This window comes from Centropristis striata, chromosome 19, assembly GCF_030273125.1.
Source record: "Centropristis striata isolate RG_2023a ecotype Rhode Island chromosome 19, C.striata_1.0, whole genome shotgun sequence".
NCBI lineage: Eukaryota > Metazoa > Chordata > Actinopteri > Perciformes > Serranidae > Centropristis > Centropristis striata.
Window position 1 is genome coordinate 18592387 of NC_081535.1, and position 23488 is coordinate 18615874.

The window sequence follows — 23488 nt, forward strand, 5'->3', positions numbered from 1 at the left end:
AGTCAACCACAAATCACATTTTTTGCTAAAACGGCATGGTAAAGCTCAAGTTAAAAATTCTGTCCATAAATTATCAAACATGCAACACGAATGCTGCCTTGAGTCTGTTCATCCTGATGTGTGAGCTGTCCAAATTTAGAGGTTACTTACATCCAAACCGAGTGTGGAAAATTGGTCTCAAGTATGACGCACATTTGATCAAACTTGTAAAGTCATTTTGCCACTTAGTGTAGCTTTTAAAAGATCAGCTGGAGAGTTCCCATTACATAGATGGCACCAAGTAACTCTAGAGAGATCTCACATCTCTGTTCTGTGAATTTTCTCTTCCGATTCGAAAATTGACACAAAACTGACAACTAGATTAAGTCTGGACATTCACAGGAAAAAAATCTGGACTATGTCCTGACAGAGGACCTGCTCTGAGTGGACATAACAAATTAAAATCTGTGTTTTAATACAATTTAGAAAGCTTAGCAGAAGAAGAGGCTTACCGGTCGTCAAATCTCAGCAAGGGCCTGTTAGTCAAAGCTTCTCTGGGGGGCTGTGAAGATGATGGGACAGCGACATGGCTGCTCTTTGGGGGTTTCTGCTAGGATTGCAGAGCAGACATTTGGCTACAATTTGAATGGTTTCCTTTTCATGTACTGGTTCATTGTTAAGCCTGTTTTATTGGTAACAATCACCCAAACTATAAAATCCAACAGAATCTTGTCTCAGGAAAATAGGCAATGCACAAACATACTAAAATCAAGATGATTATATCCTGTTACCTTTTCTAACTGTGGATACTCAGTTTGCTTCCCACTGCTCTTCTTGTGCTTGCGTGCATCTTTGACCTTTACAGCCTCCTTACCGGTTTCCCCAGAGCTGCGCTTGTGAACCTTTGTGCCTTTAGCAACATCTTTGGGTGTCGGGGGATGCTGCACAGGAACAGGGTTTTTCTTTACCTTCTTTCGCTCTCTGTCCTGTTTTGCGTTGCTGGAACATCTGAAGGTGACAAAAACAATTTTATTTGACACACTTTCACAGCAAAAACAACATTTAATTTGTTAAAAATACTATTGTTATGCCTGGTAAAAAAAAGACAACAAATAAACAAGTATGAAATGCCTCTGATTTAGGGAACCTACTCCAGTTTGACAGAAGCAGGAGTTGATGAGGTATTCTTGTTTTCCAGCCTCGGTTTCTTTCTGGGAAGAGATTTATTGTCTACCTCAACCTGCAAGACAACAAATCAACACATTAAAATAAAAAATATAATGCACATGTGTATGCTAACTTTAACAGGCCTGGATCCTGATATTCCTCACATTTTGAGATATACTCTTTTTGCTGGTTTTGGAGAGTTTGTGTTTTTTAGAAGCATCACTGCCCCCTCCATCTTGCTCTATGACCAGTGCTGATCTCTTTGCTTTGCCGGGTGTCTCCTGGTGGTTGCCGGAAGTCCGTGGGACTCTTGAAAGTAGACTTAGATCAATCTTAACCAGCAGGGATCTAGGAGGCCTGTCCTGAGAAGTCTTGGCTGTCCGCCCAGTCTTCTCTGAGTGTTTGTGGGTTGTTTTGTGAGGAATCTTGGTGCCCTTCTGGCAGATGGTCTCTGACTTTGGTTTACAACTGATTCTGAGTGGCGGGGCAGGAGGCAACTGGTCAGGCTGAGCAGGACTTTGGGTGGGGCAGGAGCAGGGTTTAGGACATCGGCAGTGACCACACAGGACCTGCGTGACTTCAGGCTGTGATCCAGCCTTCCACTTGTCAAGTGACGCGTGTTTAGAAGTCCTCTTTCTGTCTCTTTTAGTGTCACTGTTCTCCTTGCTTTTCTTACTATGTCCTGTTTTCGTCTTTACCTTGGGTCTATCTGTGAAACAGGGGTCTTTGTCTCGTGGAGTGACAACTTCCTCAGACTTCACACTGATAGCTGCTTCAGTGCGATCTGGGCAACCGGTCTTCACTGGTTTTGAGGAATGCGTGTTGCATGATAGTTTCCTGGAACTGCTACAGCTGTTCAGATCAGCAGACGAGGATTTTTGGCTACTTTGATGGTTGTAGTTTTCCTGAGGTCTTTCACTGTGCTGCTGAGGTTTTGCAAGCCTATCAGTGAACTCCTTCTGCTGAGAAGAAGGCTGAGGTTTGGACTCCCTGGCGGGGTCAACGACCTCTACACTGAGTGAGCGATTGGAGCTTTGAGTGGGCGGTGGCGGTGGTTTGTGAACAGAGCTCTCAGAGGCATAACCACCGCTTTGATTTTCTGTGCTTGAGGTCTGCTGGCTAGACCTGATCCAGTTCCCCAACTGCCAGTCGCCATGGGTCACTGCTGGAGCATAAGGCTGAAACAACAAACAAACAAACAAACATTGTCATTTTTAAGAATGAGGGAGGGCAAATAGCTCAGAGAATACTGGAAGACCAATTCTGACAGTGTGATTTTTAAATGCGAGTAAAAGGTTAGAGTTAAAAGGTGCAAAATGTGATTCTGGAGTAAGATAGTTGATTTCTGAGTCTCATTCCCAGGTCGCCAAATACAGACCAACCTAATGTGATAACTTGGGAATAAGGCTCCTGAATCTCAGACTGCACCTTTGAGCCATTATTTTATAAGACATTCTCTTGCAAAAGTTTATCAGAATTACTTACATAATGCAAGATTTTAATCTTTCTGGGCTTACATAGAAAATGCATGTTCAGTTTAGTTTATTAAGAAAACAAAGCAAGTAATAAAAAAATATATATAACAACAAAGATAGTATAAATAGTGCAGGAGAGGTAAGAAACCACACAGGGCTTATAGTAAAACCTCCCCTTTAGGATTTACAATTAATCCTATTACCCTGGATATTTGTTACTTTAACGAAATGTTATATAATGGGGGGAAAAGTAGTAGTACTAGTAATAATATCAAACTCAACATGGCAGTGGCATTACAAATAAGACTGAATACAACACAAGCCAATAAGCAAACACACAAACCTAGTACAGTAAATATGACACAGGTGTTTTTTTATGTTACACTTGGACTGGTATTCCAGAGTGATGGTCCTCTGTATTTTATGGCATATTGTCAAAGAGGGTATGTGTCCTATTAAATATGAACAGTGTAAGAAAGGGACAAGCAGAAAATCACCTCTGTTTTAATGGAGATGCTCATTGGGGGTTGAGGCGGCTCTTCGATGGTGCTCTCACTGTCCGACTCTGACCTTGAGCTACTGTCTGAGTCGCTGGAGCTGGCGGACTCTCCCCCTCTGGAATGTGCTGGTTCAAATGAACTGCAGCGCACATAAAACACCACAATGATATCACACAGTAGTGTCATACAGAAAAGATAGATTAATCAACTTTTTCTTTTAGTCATTTTTAAAGCAAAAAGGGTTCCTAAATGTGCAGATTTTTTTTTTCTAGCAATACATTTATCTCTGGGTTTTAATAATAAATTATAAATTATTTGAATAAATCTTTGGTTGTAGGAAATTATAAGACATTTCCCTTAATTCTAAACACTGAACAGTTTGTCAAGAAAATAATCTGCAGATTAATTGATGATGACAAAAATCTTTAATTGCTGCCCTGATTGGTCTTCGTGTTGGCAATTCACAGTTCAGGTTCCAGTCTTGTTTTGAAAATATGGGGAGAAAATGTCAAAAGCCAGGTCACTTACGAGGAGGAGCTCTGCTGGATGAGCTGGGGTGGATCTGCAGGAGGGGACTCAAAGATTTCTGAAATGAAACGTCAGGGAAAACAAACATTACTCCAACAAAATGTATTATGCCATTGTAAAAAACAACAACAACAACACACATTCTAATGTGAAGTTGGCTCCAAAGCGTTTCAGCTGACCTGTTTAAAAAAAAAATGACTTGAGCTTTAAGACATCCCAGGGACTGACTCCTAGCACACTCAAACACACACTTTACTACAACTGATACGGACAGTCTATTTCAATACAAAATCATATGCACAGGGATAAAAGCAAGAAAAAAGTAAGAGCCAGAAAAATTGTCCAGGAGGAAATGTGTATGATGTATTGAATTAAGTATACTATGAATTTAAAACTGCTCTATGAGTGAAATCAGTCATGGTGTCTGAGAACTTCAAGTCCTGTATGCATCATGTTGTAAAATAGAAAACAGCATCATTCATGTAAAACAAAAATCGTACTGGTGGTTCAGTCTGTAATCATGACACAGTAACTTGCTCACATTTTCTAGACTCAAGAGCTTCCTATATTTCATACCTTTTTAAAAAAAATTGCTTATCCTTCTCAATGTAATATAAATAGAACACAGAGCAGACATACTTTTTTGTGTCATGCATATAATAGCCAAAGCAGCCACAAAAATACTATATAAACATTGGTAAGATAACAGTTCAGACAGACAATATCATGTGATATGAAATGAATTTGCTTTAGGAATGAAAGGTTAATATCTGACAAGTGACCAATAATCTAACTTCTAAATCCTGTCACATCCATTATTTACAGCAACTTGCACGTATGATGGACAATGCATTAACAAACAGGTGCTTTAACATTGGGTTGCACTTAACAACTATTTTATGTTGGTAAAAGACAGACAGCTTCTTGTGAACTTAAGGCAGGTTCTTCGAAAGCCAGCAGACTAATAACAGTAGTACTGACTGATGTTTTTAAAGACAGAAGCACTTAAAAGTAAATTAATTATTAAAATAACTCAAGGGAGGTAAGGAACTAGCAGAAATAGGTAATGGAAGGGTGAAGGGTGAAAACCAGTTATTGGTAAAAAAACAAACAAACAAACAAACAAACAATACATTGGTAAAAGAAATGGCCTGAAAACAGTGAGAGATCCCCCTTCTCTTATCCTTCTACGTGACTGCTTCTAACTCTTAGTGGAGGTTAATTTAAGATAAAATTATAGGGTAGTTTCCCTCCACTGGTATTTTGTGGCTAGTTCACAGAATGGGGCACAGTGGTTGTACTGTTGCCACAGAAACATTGCTCTGAAGAAAACATGGGAGAATTTGTACATCACAACAACTTTCACAAATGAAACCTCCCCTTTTATCTACATGCTGTACAGCAGATGCTTCTGATGAGAGATCCATTTGTCTGCTACCAACATCAACTCCAGACAAAACAGAATATAGTCCTGGTTTGCATTGATTTTCCATGACACAGTAACAATGTGTCTTTTTATCATCATGTTCTGTGCCTGAATTGTACAGAGTTGTTCCCTCATTACTCACTTTGTCCTTGACATGAAGAGACATGCTCTGCTTCCTGCAAAGACAGAAACATATGTTTGATTGAGATTTGTACATTTCCATCTATATTTACTAAACTTGTGTACTAATCAGTACTCTATATGCACGACAATCTTTAGTTAAGGCCTTATAACCTGATCATTTTCTTTTTCATCTTGGAGTTTTCACAGTAATGAGGCCATAAAACATTTGACTTGAGACTGGTGGAGGTCATAAGGTCATTAAAATCAAAATCCCCTGAACATGAGGATCCTCGTCAAAATGCATAGAAATCTGACATTATGAGATATCCTGTGTGCAAATTACAACATTTTACTTGATGGAGGAAATTAATATCCATTTTATACTGAATTAAAGTCCAGCCATACGTGAATCCATTTTCTGTGTAGCTTACAATCTGATCTCAATATGATACCAGAGGAAACCAAAACGGAAAAGGTTCAAGGTTCATCCTTGGGGGAGCATGAATGAGTTTGGTAAAGTTTCTGATAATGAGGAATGTTTAGATTTTTGCACTGCAGAAGCTACAACTTTTTTTCAAAATCCTACTTGGGTTTACTAACTTATACTAGCTTCAATTAAACATTAAAACACTGTTATGTCCATCACAAGGATTCCTCACTTAAATTGGCTCTATCTTAGAAAGTAACGCAAGTAAGGAAGCAGGAATTCTGCAACCAGGAAAGTTCCAGTGAGCATAAAATCAAGATGGATTTCAAGAATTCTCAAACTCAACTCAAATTTTTATGTCTTACCTTGGCTGGGAACGGGGACTTGGAGGATGGTTCACCTGTGCTAGGTGTGTGTATAGCTGTCAGGAGAGGGGGCCACGAATGGGTCATTTCCTGTGGAGTGTAATAAAAAGAGTTTGTCCTCTGGACATGGCACAACTACAAAATGTGAGAGTGTATCTCTTGAAATAATTCAAGAAATAATTGAGGAAATAAAATGTTATGAAATGTCAAATAACTGAACATTCTTTACATTCATAACTGCCATTGCTTCATACCCAGGAACACAGTGATAAAGAAAATACTGAAGATCCAGAGCACAAGACTATTATGTAGAAAAACCACAGAAAAGTTCTGCCATCCAGAAACAAGTATGTTTGCTCTTCTATTATTGAAATTGCAACATGAACACAGTCAACATTTATTTCTACAGCATCAGCATCAACATGGCAGCCAAATGCTCTCATATCTCAGTAACAGGAGATGCTATCAATATATTTTTTAAGAAAAAGCAAATCAATCCCTGATTACAGGCCCAACAATCCCCATCAACAATCGCACAACATGACTTGTACACTCCCAGGTTATAATGCAGTTTTCAACTAAAACCTTTTCAACAGTACCAAGTAACTGACTGTATGATTAAATATTGCCATATGGACATTTTCAGCACTTTCTTGAAGGTTCTAAAATACATTGCGTTCCAAATTATTACGCAAATTGTATTTGAGTGTCATAAAGATAACCTTTTTTGTTTTTCAATTAAACTCATGGATGGTATTGTGTCGCAGGGCTCTTTGGATCACTGAAATCAGTCTCAGACACCTGTGATAATTAGTTTGCCAGGTGAGCCCACTTAACCCATTGAAGCCTGGAAAGCGGATACGTCGTTTTGTAGTATTTGTATAAGCTCTCAAATACTTTTTGAATTTCATTTCTATCTGCTACAGAGGCTGAAAAATCTATTATTTAGTCGAAGTGTTGACACTTCTGTTGAATTTCCAGAAAAACCTCAGGTTTTAGGGGCTTATTTTAAAATTGCCCAGAGGTTTTACAGGCGTTTCAGGTGTCAATGGGTTAAGGAAAAACTACTTAAGAAAGGCGTTCCACATTATTAAGCAGACCACCATTTCCAAGCAATATGGGAAAGAAAAAGGATCTCTCTGCTGCCGAAAAGTGTGAAATAGTTCAATGCCTTGGACAAGGTATGAAAACCTTAGATATTTCACGAAAACGTAAGTGTGATCATCGTACTGTTAAGATAAAGACAGATAAAGGCACAATGAGGAAGGTTTCTGCCAGACAAAAACATCGGATTAAGAGAGCAGCTGCTAAAATGCCATTACAAAGTAGCAAACAGATATTTGAAGCTGCTGGTGCCTCTGGAGTCCCACGAACATCAAGGTGTAGGATCCTCCAGAGGCTTGCAGTTATGCATAAACCTTCTATTCGGCCACCCCTAACCAATGCTCACAAGCAGAAACGGCTGCAGTGGGCCCAGAAATACATGACGACCAATCGTCTGTGAGTGCCGTGCAACCCTGGATGGTCCAGTGGATGGTTGGTGGACGGCCACCATATCCCAACAAGGCTGCGACGTCAGCAAGGGGGTGGCGGAGTCATGTTTTGGGTTGGAATCATGGGGAGAGAGCTGGTCGGCCCCTTTAGGGTCCCTGAAGGTGTGAAAATGACCTCTGTAAAGTATGTGGAGTTTCTGACTGACCACTTTCTCCCATGGTACAAAAAGACGTACCGTTCTTCCCGTAACAAAATCATCTTCATGCGTGACAATGCACCATCTCATGCTACAAAGAATACCTCTGCATCATTGGCTGCTATGGGCATAAAAAAGGAAAGAAACTCATGGTGTGGCCCCCAACCTCCCCTGACCTCAACCCTATCAAGAACCTTTGAAGCATCCTCAAGCAAAAGATCTATGAGGGTGAGAGGCAGTTCACATGCAAACAGCAGCTCTGGGAGGCTATTCTGACATCCTGCAAAGAAATTCAAGCAGAAACTCTCCAAACACTCACAATATGATTGAAATAGCTTTTGATTTCAGTAAATATGACATCGTAATGTAGCAAATAAAAAAAAAAAGAGCATTTTCAGTTCTTAACAACCTATAAAATGTTATAAAACTCTGTCGTGCGTAATAATTTGGAACAGTGCATTTTAAGTTTTTTATTTTTGAAAAAATACTGTTATCATTGGGAGGTTTGTTCAATAACATTAGAATCCATTAAACTAACGGTTAATGACTTGGAAATTATGCTGACTGTCATTTGCATCGACTATTAAGAAAATCAGAGAAAAAAATAATTTGCATAATAATTTGGAACACAGTGTAATAAAGAAGCAAGAGGAACAAGAGCTTGAGTGAAGTGGTTTGATTAATAAGTGAAGGCACTTTAAACAAATGGGCTACACAGTATATATCAAACAGCAATCATGCATTTTTTAAATATTAAAGATTTACCTTTTCACCCCTTTTGCCCAACCCATTTTTAACATGATGACAAAATTCAATAGCCAACTGTAATTGGGAATTTAAAAATCTGGACTTACCCTCAAGATGTCCTCAACACACTGAACTTCATTTGTCCTTGTCTGTGGAAAGGAAAGGAATAATGATGAGTTCCCAAAAAGAATGAAAACCTGCATTCATTTATAACCCGAAGAACAAACAGAGAAAGATTTGTTTAGGGGCTAATATTTAACAGAGAAATCCATTTGCAGTATTTTAAGAAAAATAAATTTGCCTTCATCCAACCCTCATTTACATCGAAGATTGTTCAGTCCTTGTTGACAATGTGCTGCATGTGGTGAATGTAATTTTATCTAAACTGCATAGAGAGATATCCATCCCTTCTAGGGGTATTGCCAGTTGTAATACCAGAGCTGTCATTTATTTTAAAACCTGCAATGTGGCAAGTCATCTGAAGGCATACTGCAACTTTTGGGGTACTGAAATAACAGACAGTACAGCAGAATGTTATATATAAAATGCCTCATTAAAAACAAGGCAAACAAAGAAAAACGTTAAATACGACACACACCATTATATGCATTTCATTTTAATGTATAAATTTAATGTGTCATAACTAAATAAAAAAGAACAGTTATTGCTTTCATTCCCCATCCCACAATAAACTTAAATCTTAACATAGAAACCCCAGTGAAGAGGTGTATAGCATTTCAGTGCTGTCCAGCAGAGAGCAGCATGGACCTGTGTGAAGAGGTGCAAGGGAGCTTCTTCCTCCTTGAGATAGAAACAGATGCCATGTCAAAAATCAAGTGTCCAATCAAATCTTGAGGGAAGTAATTTGATATAAATGTAATTTGGCAAATTTATGTCACATTAAAAAACAACAAATTCTGTTATTAAAGGAATAACACGAAATAATTGTCCTTTTAACATGTTTTCCACATGTAATTATGGCACAGTAAATGTTTACATAAAAAAGGGAAAAATATTACAATGTGTATCATATTTGTTTATATTTGATTTGGGTCCCTACATGCCGATAACACAAGTCTCCATCCAGACAGAAGAAAACCAACAAACCAATTTAAAAAACCTACACCCCACAGCCTCAATCTCTAGACAAGTGACGCAATACCTTGTATCAGGCAGCAACATGGTCCAACCCCCTACATCAGATAAATACTGTGTGTGAATGAATGAGTCAACAGGCTGCATTTCAGTTTGTTTTCAGGCCCGTCTTTCAGTTTTTCCCTCTGAATGGACAGTGTTTGAGATATGGTCGGAGTGAATGGGTCCCTAGAGAAGTTATGTAAGTTGGTGACAAAGCTCATTTATTGTTCTGCTGCTGAGCCCAGGGGTGAAGTTATCAGAGGCAGCTGAGGTCACACACAAGCACAAACCACAGGCTGCTTGCCACATATGCCATGATATGCACCTGAGTAAGACATGACACTACATGCTCACAACTGCATTCTGGCAAAATAGTATTATATCAACAGGAAATAGTGATACTAAGAGGACAGTACAGTGTCAAAACAACATTTCTCAAAACACAGAGAAAACATCAAAATCCTGATTTTTATTTATTTGTTTCTTGAAAGTTTTTGTGAAATGTTAACACTTCAGGATCATCACAGTGCAGGGGTCTGGAGTGTCACTAAACATTTTCACATTTGTCACAATGATTTATCTGCCTTTGTCCTTGCTGTGTCTACAAAAGCATGTCTGCTCTCTGAACCATGACACCTCTGTATTGACCCGTGTGTAGGCATAACACATACATTATTTTATGTCCCATTAGTTTTGAAGATAAAGAGACATTTCTGTTTATACTAAATGTACAAAAATGTCTTATTGGAGATGTGCAACTAAACTCAGGAGTGAGTGATAAGTGAGAAATAAGGGAATGAGTAAGTGCCAAGATATCCTGCACTGGATTAGTCCCAGCAGCATATTCAGCACTGCTGAGCTGCTGCAGGAGTGGTGAGGGGGGAGGTGTGGAGTGCTGCATGCAGGTGCAAGGGTTGTGTGTGCATGTATGCGTTTATGAATAGAGTTGAACTGGAGTTCAGCCAAAGTCTCCCAAACAAAGCAAGTCCGGGATCTTTTTAAATGCCTGAACAGTTAAGCATGAATATCAAAACTATGGAGAGGTTTCAGAGAACATCCTGAGATCAGCAGGCACACAATCCTCTAATCCCACAGTATATTCATAGCCTGGACAACAGTGCTGGGAAATAATAAGTAGGACTTCCCTCGTCCTATCACCTTCCCCACAGTCCCGAGAAGCACAAACCAGAGATTCATTGGTATATGATATTGTAAGACAACTTCAACTCTGCAACTAAAATGATCGTAATTAATGGAATACATTGACTTTGATTTTGGGAAACATACTTAATTGCTTTCTTGCTGGGTGTATAATGTTATAACAGACCTTGTAGAACCTGATAATGTAATACATTCCTGATAATGTAATAACCCCAATAATGTAATAAAAATCTGCACTTGAGTCCATTGAAAATGTAATAAAACCTGATAATGTAATAACTTCCCGATAATGTAATAAAGTGCATTTCCAAATAATGGAATAATGTAATGTAAATAAATAAACAATAATGTAATAAAGTATAACATTACCTTATCATTGCATACCTTAACATTACATTATCAGGTTAGCCTTCATTTCGCAAGTCCTGATATTTTTCGATATAATTCCCTAATATTGTAATAATTTAACAGCAGACCACCCATTACTTGAGTTCAAGTGGTGATACTGTGTATCAACTCTAGCTCAAGAGCTCTAGCGCCACCAACAGGTCAAAGTTGAATGTTTATTAACTTTTGACCCGTTCATCCGTTTTTCACAAACGAGGTATCCATGACACACGAATGCATTCAACAGCTTCTTGAAATCTAAAGGTGCTTGGTGTTATACTTTATTATATTGTTGGTAAAAAGTGTATTACATTATTGGGAAATGCACTTTATTACATTATCGGGAAGTTATTACATTATCAGGTTTTATTACATTTTAAATGGACTCAAGTGCAGATTTTTATTACATTATCGGGGTTATTACATTATTGGGAATTTATTACATTATCAGGTTCGACAGACCTGTTCTTTCAATAATATGATATTGTATTAAAGTTATGATATCTAAGAAAATATACTCACCTCCAAATATTCTGGCAGTATCTTCGTTTTGCCCAGGTCAGATTTGGTGATTAACTCCGGTAGAGGTACATATGGCTCTGGTGAAGGCTTCAGCTCAGGTGACTCGCTGACCACCTGGTCTTGACCATCCATGGGCCGCACATACGCTGTTGGCTTCTGGGTCATGACTATGCTTGGCTGCTTGGACGACAGAAGTGAAGGGAAGGTTTGGGAAGGTAGTGCGCTGCCCTTGTTGGCTTGAGGCAGATATGCATCTTTGGGGGACTGTTTCAGGTTAAATGTGGAAACATCCATGGTGCCAGTAGAGTCGGAGGGGTGATCTGTGGACCCTTGAAGCGTATGTCCATCAAAGGTGTCCTTAGTGTCCATGTCAGTGTTATCACTGGAATGTGGGAAGAGCGGCGGCTTAACATCAGGAGACTGAGAAGACATTTCCTGGGTAAGGCTGACACAATCCCTGAGATCTGAGTGGACTTCACCCTTGATTTGTTGATGCGCCAAGAGGGTGAGCGAACTGTGGTTCAAAGTGGCATTTGAGAAAGTGGATGAATGTCGATGGTGGTTAGGAGAAGATGAGGGAGCAGGCATCCTCACAGGCTGAGTGGAGTAACAGTCACTAGAGGGGGCTTTCTGACTTTGGGTGGATGAGTAATGGACCTGGTTATGGAATGGAGGCTTATCCGTGTTAAGCTGACCCTGATCCGACTGTGAGAAGGCCACATAAGAAGGAATGGGTAAAGGCTCAATGGCAAAGGGATACGGATTATTCACATCTTCATAATTGCCCAGCATCCTCTGGATTCGATTGGAAAGCTCATCCCCTTTGGTTGTCTGCAAAAACAAGGGGTAAACAACATTTAGTTATGTTTACAGAGGACAGATATTGCAGTTTACAAAACATATGTTAATTCTCTGAAAACAGTTCTGCCATCTCTTCTTCGTGTTTTTCACAAAATATATATATTTTGAACGCAAAGATTGCTAGGTAGCTAATTTTTGTTTTATTTGTGATTCTACAGTATTCACCAAATTCAGTGCCCAATAATATTTTCCAAGCTACTATAGCTGTCATATTGCATTACATGACCCGTACAATGGTGGTTTTCCTGGGATCACAGCTATCTAGGCTTTTGTCCCGGTTTGTCACTCTGCCTGATAAGAAAGACTGTACTAGTACTGCTGTATATCTGGTTTTCGAGATTTTGAAGCAAAATTTTAAAATGTTGCATTAAAGACAATGTGAATTAGAGAAGTTTCCATCAACTGGTTTGATACAACACTCATGATACTGATCCTTCACATTTTTTTAAGAAATCCAAATAAGCATCTTTTTACCCATAACAACTACAGCAGAAGCCATGTCATCACTAAATCCTGTTAAGTTAGTCTTTTACCTTGTATGGTTCCTTAAAGAGCGGCACATTCTCAGTGTTGAGTTCTTTGGTTTGGCTTATTTCTTGGTTCCTCAGTTCCCATGCTTGGAGGCGAAGACGGTTCCTTTCTTCATTGTATACACTGCAGAAATGAAAGAAAGACAGATATTAAGTCAGTTTTGCATTTACATGTGCATTATTTCAACTGTAAAACAAAATATTATTACCCATTTAAAAGAGGCAGAAGAAGCTGTAAACATTAAGACTGAAATTGGTGGCATGCTCGAATGGTGGAGCACAACCTATTCTATGTATACAGCTCTAGAATTTGGATTGGTTTAGCTTTTCTATGATTGTATACAGTTACAAACCCAAGAATAATCTTTGTGACTAATCTTTACGATGAACTCCATTTGGTTAAAGACACCAAAAAATTTAGAGACAGCAAATTTATGGCATCTTATCACAGATATATCAACCCAGGGGGCAAAGCTCCAGGGTCTAATGGGAGAAGACAGTGCCAAACATATGAACAGACAACTTTAATTAGACTCACAGACGCCATGAGGATTCACCACAACGTTAACATCTGTTCCTTCTAGTCCCTAAAGATGGCATGCAGCCAGTGCAGACATCGAAGGGATACTACTAGTCCGAATAGGAAGCCAGTGGCAAAAATAGCTTGTTCACTGTAGTAAATTACTTTGTGGAACAACAGCAGGAAGAGGTCCTGTGTAAAACTTTAAATATACTAAAGTAAACTTTACATTCATCCACATTTGTAAAATTTTGTAGTTTTCCTCCCAAAATGCAGTGTTGATCTTCCTCACCGACAGCAACCCCAATGGGATGCATCCATGGCAACAAACTGTAGCAGCACAGATTTGGGACTGCGCCAAACAGATGAGCACTTACTCATTAATAGAGCAGATGCCAGCCAAAAAACTACTAGTACAGCACACACTGGCACTGCCCAGTCCCAGGTACTACCCAGGGGGGAAAGGAACATACTGTGCCTGTATTAAATTACACTCTAGTCTTCTAACATGAAACATACATTTTGTCAACGGTTTTACATGTTGATAATGTTAAACGAGCACACAACTGATAGAAATACAGAAACAGTGCCTGCTAAAAATACCAGGGGTTTGATTATTGACTTGACTTGGACAGACACTGTCCAGAATTAGCACTGATACAGTGGTTTAATGCTAATATTGGCTCCACCTCTGATTAATAATTGATCACGTCGGCAAAAATATTTAGTCCAAAGAAGTTAATGTTGAGCTTACATGCTAATGTCAACTTTTTTGAGCTTTTCAGTCCCAAGAGCGATACCTAGGTTTCAGGTATACATTGAGACAAAGTACCAATACAACAGCAGTGTTTAATTATTATGATTTGGCCTCACTGTTGAGAAGTGACTGAGGTTATTCTTTTACTTGTATGACAACATCAGGCTTGATTTAAACATTGCTTTCTGACAAATACATAAATATAAATATTAGATAATATAAAATAATGAATTGGAACCAGCAACTTGATAAAAAAAAAATTAACAGGAATGACAATTCAAGTGTAAACCTTTAAATGCAGCAACAACTTGGCCAAAATTTAAACAGGAATTAAAATTTAAATAGATTGGCCCCATTGTCACATTACCTGATCCTGTAAGCCCATTTAACTGAACTGCAACCACTCACCGCACACTCTTTCATCACAAGTACAGATAATTTGCCAGTGTCCCATTAAATAGGAATTCAGTAAAAATACAACCCTCTGCATGCACAGTGCATGCTCGCATGGCATGTGCAGCCCACACTACAGCACAGAGGAACACATGCTTTCATGTGAGTTTTTCATTCTATCTCCGAAGTGAATATATATATATTTTTTATATTAAAATATTGATTTGTTATTTTCAAGGCAGAAATATTTGTCTTACACACATGAAGCAACAACTGTAATATTCAATAAACTGTCAATTATTTTTTAAATTGTTGTCAAACTTTCTCAGTTTCTGAAATGTGAAGATTTGCTTCATCTCTCTTTTGTTTTTTAATCACTGGTTGGACAAAACAAGCTATTTGGAGACATCTCTTTGGGCTTTCTGAACCTGTGATTTTAACCATTACATGATCATTTTTTAACGTTAAGATTAATTGAAAAATGAATTGATAAATTAAGAGACGATGAAAAAGATCTTTAGTTGCAAGACTAAAATGACCATTTAACAGACTGACAGTCTAAGGAACCGAATCATCAGTTATGTTGATGTCATACTGCTCAAAAGATAGCGCACATTTTTCCTGTGTTATGGTTTTCATACTGTGGTCAAACCGGTTAAACAATGAAAAAAAGTTTTTTATAATGATGCTCTACTTCCCGAAGATGATGACACATTTCTGAACAAGCAACGCAAACTTGTGAACAGTTTTGCTGCCAAGTGCACAATCTGCCCATGTGGCTGTTACCCAGACAGAAAATGTCTCATCATAAAATGGCCAAGTTGTGACAATAAACATGATACCCAGCAGGATTAGGTTTGTAAACAGAGAATATAAATCTGAATGTTACCCTACTCTTATCAGCATATTATGTAAATACATGTGACTAACAATCTAAAGCTATATTCTACTTTTATTTGCCTTAAAAACTTTAACACTCACTTTTTATTTAGTCTGCAATAGATGACCATGATCTTCTATGCTGCCAGTCTGCCTGCCTACCCAGCAGTCTCAATAAATCTCAAGCTGCCATTTAACTTAACATTATGCAAGGAGCTTAAGACACATTATTATATTAGTAAATAAGAACCATGTTGAGCTTAATTTTAATGGCCTTAATGGGACAGTTCAAAATTAAAAATGTTCCTGTTTCCTGTTGCGCTACTCATCAATCTAGATTATTTTTGTGTGAGGTGCTGAGTTTTGGAGATACAAGGCATAGAGATGTCTGCTTTTGCTCAAGTTTAAGAAAAAACTAGATGGAACTTCGTATGTGGTGTATGTGGTGTTTGTTATTCCTTGGACCCTTATTTCTTTAGATATTGAGTTGTTTTTTATATGTTAGTATTTTATTAAAACTCGAAATTCTGGTATAAAGACTACCTTACAACAGGATCTGGATTATCTTAACCAGGTCATGATTTCTGGTAAGAGACATTGCTATTGAGTTCTTCAAATTCTTTTTGTCCCCCAACTTTAACCGCCACAAGCCAGGTACCATCTAGTCTCATTATATTTGAGAGAAGACAGACATCCCACAGCTGATATCTTAAACACTCTGCAACTCACACCAAAACAATCTACCTTGACAAATAGCACTACAGGTAAGAAAAAAGTAAAGCAGTGAAGTGTGAGTGAAGCACAAGTTTAAGGTATCTCTCCTGCGCAGGTTGTCATAAACACATCTTTCAGTGATTTTACAGTAAGATGACAAGAGTCAACCCTTTTTGTAGTTGTTCTCTAACTTGTTACGCAAAATCCAGGTTATTCAAAACACCAGATGGATGAGGTTTCACAGATATTCAATGTAAATATGCATAAAAAGTGCATTAACCCATTTAGAAGATAACAGTTTTTTTTTGTTTGCCTTATGTATTGTCCTCTGAGTATTCATATTGGTATGGTTGTATATATTAAATAATGTAGGCCAAAGTCACACTAGAATAACATTCTAGCATAGTTGGAGACTACCAGTAACAGAATTCTACATTTGTTAATAAATGGAAAGGGAAATATAATCATTTTTATGACTGCATAGGAGAAATATGTTAATGTAGTCTATAAATCAAATCAAAAAAATCAAAATAACTTTATTTATCCCCGAGGGGAAATTCAGTTAGTTTGGTAACTCTGAAGAATGAGACAGCCTGATGAGTAAATGGTAGATACAACATCTTATCCCACCAGTCACTATTGTGACCGAACATAAAACACACTTTTCCACCTATTTTTCCATTAAAATCTTTTCAACTAATGGTTGATTATTTCAAAGGAGTACTAGTGACACATGATTTGGATATTTTAATGTCTGGGAAAAAAATTGGGATTAAATGGGTTAAAAACTGTTAACGTGCATAATCTCGCTTGTATAAACACAGCAGCCCCTTCAAACCAGCTGGTAAAAATCACACCAGCCTGCTCTTTCCAGCTGATTCCACCTCTCCCTCGAACTGCTTATCAAAGCTAAAACCCTGCACGTCACTTTGACAAAGAAACCCACCAAACTACGTTTACTTCTGATACTTTGTTAAGAGTTTCGAACTTTACTTGTGTCTGCTGGTTAACCGTATCTAGCTAATTAACTCTAGTTCCCCGGGCAGGCTGTGAGGCTAGCAGCTAGCCGGGCTGGTCTCACCTACCTCGGCTCAGATGCCATGGTGCGCCTCTCACAACAACCAAAGTTGGTTGTCGTGTGTTTCTGACAGTCCTCGCCAAGGGTTTCCCTCACACTCGGTCACATTTTCTTAATTTACCGCTGAGGAATTAGTTAATTTAAAGGGCTGTTGTTTGATAGTTGTCTGCTATACGTCCGTGTTTGGGTCGTCCACTCTCTCTCTGCCTGCTGGATTGTTCTACTCTATTCAGCCACCCGGGGACCAAAGCACAGTTTTATACACTCAATGCACTACAAACTTGTCACTAAATAGCTTTACAGCAGTTGTGTTAATATTAAACAACTGAATACAAATCAAATATAACAAAAAAGCCCATTAAGACCTGTATTAATCACTGTTTTTCCCTCATCGCGACAGTTTGACCCAACTTTAAACTATTCCCCCTGTGTGACAGACTTGGTACAGTCATCAGTGTTTATGTTTTTACTGCTGTTCATGAGTCCAGCTGGAAAGTTTTAAAAACGGATTTTAAAGCCTATGCATGTTTGCAAATCATCTTACTTTTAAGTAACAGTTTGACCCAACTTTAAACTATTCCCCCTGTGTGACAGACTTGGTACAGTCATCAGTATTTATGTTTTTACTGCTGTTTATGAGTCAAGCTGAAAGGTTTTAACCCATAAGAACCCATGGGGACACGCATGTAACAAACACTTGTTGTAGAATCTCCCATATTCAGCCTGTGAAGCCGAAATGTGAAAAAGTAGCTAATTTCAAAAAGCTTACTTTTTGTTACTAGGCTAAGTTTAAACCCATTTAACAATTCTAATTCGTTAATGTCCTGTATTGCATTTATCCTTTTTTGACCATATTTCCTGAACAAATTAATATAAAAAAAGTAGCAAAAATATAGCTGTGATGTATACGTCAGAAAGGTGTCAGAAAGGTGTCTAGTTTATTTATTTTAAAATAAGAAATATCATAAACATAAATTCCATAAACGCCCAATGTAACGTTAATGTCACATCACAGATCTTTGACATTTATGGGTAGTGTTGTTGTTTTTTTTAAAACATCATAAATGTGTTCTATGTGGTTCACTGGTCTGTGGTATATCCCCCATAATTTTCCTTCAAGGATAAAAAGGTCTGGGTTCTCATGGGTTAAAAACGTATTTTAAAGCCTATGCATAATCAGTTTGAAATGATGACAAATTTTCATGTTAAATCTGGAACTGAAAATTAACTAATGTTGGAAGCTAAATGTAGTGGAGTAAAAAGTAAAATATTTAAATAATAAAAGGAGCTATGATATAAGATGATATAAGATAAGGTAACACTTGGGAGTCAATAAAACAAAGGAAAAAGTCAATGAGTGATTAATAAAAATTAAACAAGAAAAAAACTAGACAAAAATACAAATAAAATAAAATAGTTATATACACTAAATACATCTTTGATTTGATTTTGATCTTTATTGTCCCCGAGGGGCAATTTGTTCTGCATTCAGTAGTTAAAAATGTCACACAACAAACAAATAATCATAATAAATACAAAACACAGAACATAAAAACATTAAAGCATAAAAGCATATGGGAGACATCATGGAATATAATCATTTACATTGCTTAAGAAAGACAAAGCTACTACCCTAGTTTGTTTAGGAAGCCAACAGCTGAGGGAACAAATCTTTTACTTAAACAGATATGTCCTTGATGGATTATTGCACACAGTAATTGCACTCATATTTGTAATACACACATTGAAAAACAAATGAATAAATATAAGCTGCTTTGTTTAAAAACAATTGGTGTGTGTGTTTTGAATATAAAGCACATTTATTCTCTGGTACTCCATTCTGATATCTGACAGAATTACTTCCCTTTCTTTAAAAGGAACTTTTTAAACTTATGCAGCTCATGTTTTGGTTTTGTTATGTTTTTGGATAATCCTGTAGACTGTTTGGATGGACATTTCATGACTTTAATATGCTGCAGGACATGCTTTGAAAAAACACAGCTGTCACTTGGCATTTAATGGAACATTTTAACTTCAGGGGACACAAGAAAGCAACGAACCCTGGCATGGTAATCATTTCATCTTGGTTTGGTGGAGGGATTTGAATTGTGGATACAGCACAAAATACAATTAAACAAATATGGTGCATTCTGAAATGAAGACACATCGTTCACATCCTTTTACGACAGGCAGTTGATGCAATACCTTACCTTGATTACAGCTAAAAATCAGGACCTCTGGAGCTGGCACACATTCACTATTCTGCCCAGAAACACTGAAGCAGAGCTCATAAAGTCGTCTGACTCACTGTACCACCTTGGTGCCAGTTTTGCTGAGTGGGTTCAGATTTGATGACACAGTGGTTGTGATGGCCTGCAGCAGAAAAAAAGACAAATCATTTAAAACATTTCAACCAGATGTATACTGTATAGCTGAACATGCTGATAAAGTGCGTCACATCAGAATCGAGCAGCCTGTTCTTGGAGCACGTGTATGATTTAATGCAGGCCTGAGTACAGACTGTGCAGGAAGGTCTGTTATTGGACACTCACCCTGGGTGGTTATGTTATTCTGCTACTGGCTGTCTGCCAGCAGAGCACACCAACATCATCTTACTGCATTTAGATCTAATGGAGGCTCGGAACAGCTGAATAGATCAAGAGAGATTTTAACCATCTGCATTCTTACAGACATGTTTTTGCTTTGCATTTCATTTTGACTCTGTTACTGCATTTGGCACACATTTTGGAATTAAACCTCAGCTCCTATAACAAGTCTATAAGTCCGTGGCCTAGAGGTTAGAAATCGGGCTTGTAACTGGAGAGTTGCCGGTTCGAATCCTGGTACTGACAGGTCTAGGACTGAAGTGTCCTTGAGCAAGGCACCTAACCCCCCTGCACAGCTGCACACCCGCAGTAATGTGCTGCCCACTGCTCCTTGCATGGTGTGTTCACTTGTGTGTAAAAAGGAAGGACGGGTTAAATGCAGAGGTTGAATTTCCCCATTGTGGGATTAATAAATTGATCTTCTTCTTCTTCTAATAAACTGTGTAGCCAAAATATAAAAATGTCCTCATTAAAAACATTTTAAAAAATCTCACAGCATAAAATCATGCATTATTTTATATTAGGTGTTCAAGCTAGAGCGCTGGCTTCAAAATTGTAGTTTTTACAACTTTCCACCAGATTGAGCCATTTTCTTGTGTTTGAGGCTATTTTCCTGCTATATCGTGGAGAACTGCAATGTTTGATGCAATGCCAATTCAATGTTTTTGCCCCCCCATATAATACAAATTTTTATAACACAACCCAGCATTTAAATAGTAAATTAATGAATGTTTGTTTTTTATGATCAGGACTGAAGTTGGTTAAAAGATTTTAACTGAGTGGAAGTAGAAAATAATGTTAATATATTTTTATAGCAATTTTAGAAAGAGGACATTTGCAAGTGCACATTGTTGTTGTTGTGATTGTTGTTGTGAATTGCATCAGAATCAATATTGATGGCAATCATTGACATATCCCATGTTGGGATATAAATAAATAAATAAATAAACTTCCCCCATGCACTTAGTATATATACAATGGTTTGAAATATACATTAGAAAAACCACAGTACCGTTATGTAAACAAACATGCGCTTAAAGGGTTAAAATTCAAAAAATGAATAAATATTTGGTAGTTATAATCAGGACTGAAGTCCTCTTAGGTAACAAGTAGGAGTTTTTGTTGTTGTTAAAATGCATCAAAATCAACATTGCTGATGTTGACACAATCATACACAACTGTAAAAAGAAAAGGAAAATAAAAAATACCTTGCATATAGCATACAGAAAATGAAATATATATTTAATGAATAATATTTGGTATTATTTGGGAAAATAATTAATAAGAAGTAACAACACACACACACACACACACACACACACACACACACACACACACACACACACACACACTTGTAACAAATGATGGTGTGCAGGATTGTCGTCTGATACTTTTACAAGTTCCAATAATAACCAGTAGGTGGCACACTATGTGATTAGAATAGAATAGAAAAAAACAGGCAGGCTTCTTCTAAATTACCCTTAAAAACACATCTTTCACAGGGTTTATGGCCTGAATTTAACTTATTTTGGTTAAGGCACTTCTTAAAATTAAATTACTTAAATTAAATCATTTTATATTGTTTTATTTTAGCCATTTTACTAAGGTTCCAATGTAAATAAATAAATAAAGTTCATTTTCATGGTTATTATTTCTTTATTTTCTTATTATGACCACACAACCAAGAGCAGGTGAAATGGTGTAATGGTAAATGTATGTACATTATACAATAAGACCAGCACATACTTGCATAATACACTAGCTCACATACAGTACTGTATCTTATCTCCAAATACAAAACACAACACACATGTGACTGCAAAAGTAAAATAAAAATGATTTAATATTGTTATAACCATTGACATCTCATATATACATGCTGCACTGAGCCTAAAAGAGAACCTTAAACAAGAAACTAAATGTTAAGTACCATAAATCAGACCTAAGGACAGAAAATTTCTTCTGGTTCTACAAACGGAAAACCATTTGAACTACTGTTCGCTACCAACGGATAGAGTATATACTTTATCATTTCACAATGCCCTGCAAATTATTAGGTTGGTGTGTTAATAATTAGATATGTGTATTAATGGTGCATAAAATCCACCCTAATAATCTAAAAAAACGACTGTACTTAAAGTAATAAAGAATCTGATCACAAAGAAAAACTTAAAAAGGACATTTGAACTCTGGAAAACAGCTACAGAGTAACAATTTTACTTACACACTTTTATATGGTTATTATACAAGCAAAGCATACATTCAGATGAGGTTCTAAGTATTGTAAAAATCATATCAAACAACCAATATACCGATGGTCATTGATTGTCATATATTATAAAGTGGTGGAATGTAACTAAATATATTTACTCCAACTACCATACTGAACACAAATTTGAGGTACCTTTACTTTATATTTAAAAATATAAAAGGAGATAATTTGTTACAGATTATTAAAATCGATCTGAAAAAATATTCAGAAATTTAACTGGTTAACAATCTCATTACATTTTTAAGTACTTATTACGGTTCAAGCTTCACAAAAGCTTTTCTGCTTTTGACTCATTATTTTGATGTGAATTGAAGGCGCGTTAAGGTGTCATTTTGGGTTGTTTTTCACCATTTTCTGAAGCTTTGATAACCAAACAATTATGAGAATAAGCAGCAGATAAATACATAGTGAATAAACTCATTAACTAACAGTAAAATCCTGTTTACACATTAAGGCACGTGTAGTCACTTTTATGCACTGAGTTCTTTTTTTCTTTTATTACTTCACAATTACTATTTTTCTGATTATATTAACTTACATTTTCAACGCAGATTATTTTTACAGTGTGATATTAGTACTTTTATCCGCCACCTTCTTGGTTGGAATGAGTTGGTTTCCTCTGCCAAAAGGTGACCAGAAAGGGAGGACATTTAAGGACTTTGTCCCCCAGCACGTCTTCCAGGGTGAGTACCTGCACGCAGAATGACGTCCCCGTCTTCTCTGTGCTGAAGTGCGGCGTTACGTCATATCGGAGGCCACAGCTGTCTGCGATCGTTGTCGAGCTGTTGTGTGCGAGCAGTGTGGTGGCAGCGGGGACAGTGGCTTTGACCTCCAGCCGGTCGTGTCCAACTGCAGATATGTCCACAGGCAACACCACATAGGCGTGCCGGAAGGTCTCTCCGATGGTGCACTTGAGCTCTGTAGACCAACAATATTCCCCAAGGTCTCCTAGGAAGAGAAGCCATAAATCAGTGATGGACTGAACTGATATCTGTCTCCACTTTTATTTCAGGTCGAGGCCGGCTCTACGCAGGGGCAAGGGGGGGCTGAGCCCCCTTAAATAAATGTCTTGCCCCCTCAAATCACCATTTTAGACACCCAAGTTGGACAGAGGCCTAACAAAGTGCAATCCACTTCTCCAGGTTGGGGTTGGACACATAGACCCCTTTCAGTGAAGAAAGCATCGTTACTATTTAAGCACAGAAAAAAAGTGCTGGAGCATGATGTGTACACATGATGCCCCC

At 37.6% G+C, this 23488-nt stretch overlaps 1 protein-coding gene across 1 annotated transcript in view; it reads right to left on the minus strand.

The window, feature by feature from the left end:
* The window catches only part of aff1 (AF4/FMR2 family, member 1), a 25776-nt gene extending 5716 nt beyond the window's left edge, over nucleotides 1-20060 (minus strand). Inside the window, exons 1-14 of the mRNA XM_059358638.1 lie at nucleotides 20055-20060; nucleotides 19680-19739; nucleotides 17374-17432; nucleotides 13029-13149; nucleotides 11635-12465; nucleotides 8535-8576; nucleotides 5991-6080; nucleotides 5218-5251; nucleotides 3650-3707; nucleotides 3119-3260; nucleotides 1311-2324; nucleotides 1131-1219; nucleotides 771-987; nucleotides 492-589 (exon numbers count right to left, since the gene is read on the minus strand). Of these exons, the coding sequence (XP_059214621.1) occupies nucleotides 492-589; nucleotides 771-987; nucleotides 1131-1219; nucleotides 1311-2324; nucleotides 3119-3260; nucleotides 3650-3707; nucleotides 5218-5251; nucleotides 5991-6080; nucleotides 8535-8576; nucleotides 11635-12465; nucleotides 13029-13149; nucleotides 17374-17432; nucleotides 19680-19739; nucleotides 20055-20060 (2861 nt within the window). The remainder of the gene's footprint in view (nucleotides 1-491; nucleotides 590-770; nucleotides 988-1130; nucleotides 1220-1310; nucleotides 2325-3118; nucleotides 3261-3649; nucleotides 3708-5217; nucleotides 5252-5990; nucleotides 6081-8534; nucleotides 8577-11634; nucleotides 12466-13028; nucleotides 13150-17373; nucleotides 17433-19679; nucleotides 19740-20054) is intronic.
* Nucleotides 20061-23488: the final 3428 nt, after the last annotated feature.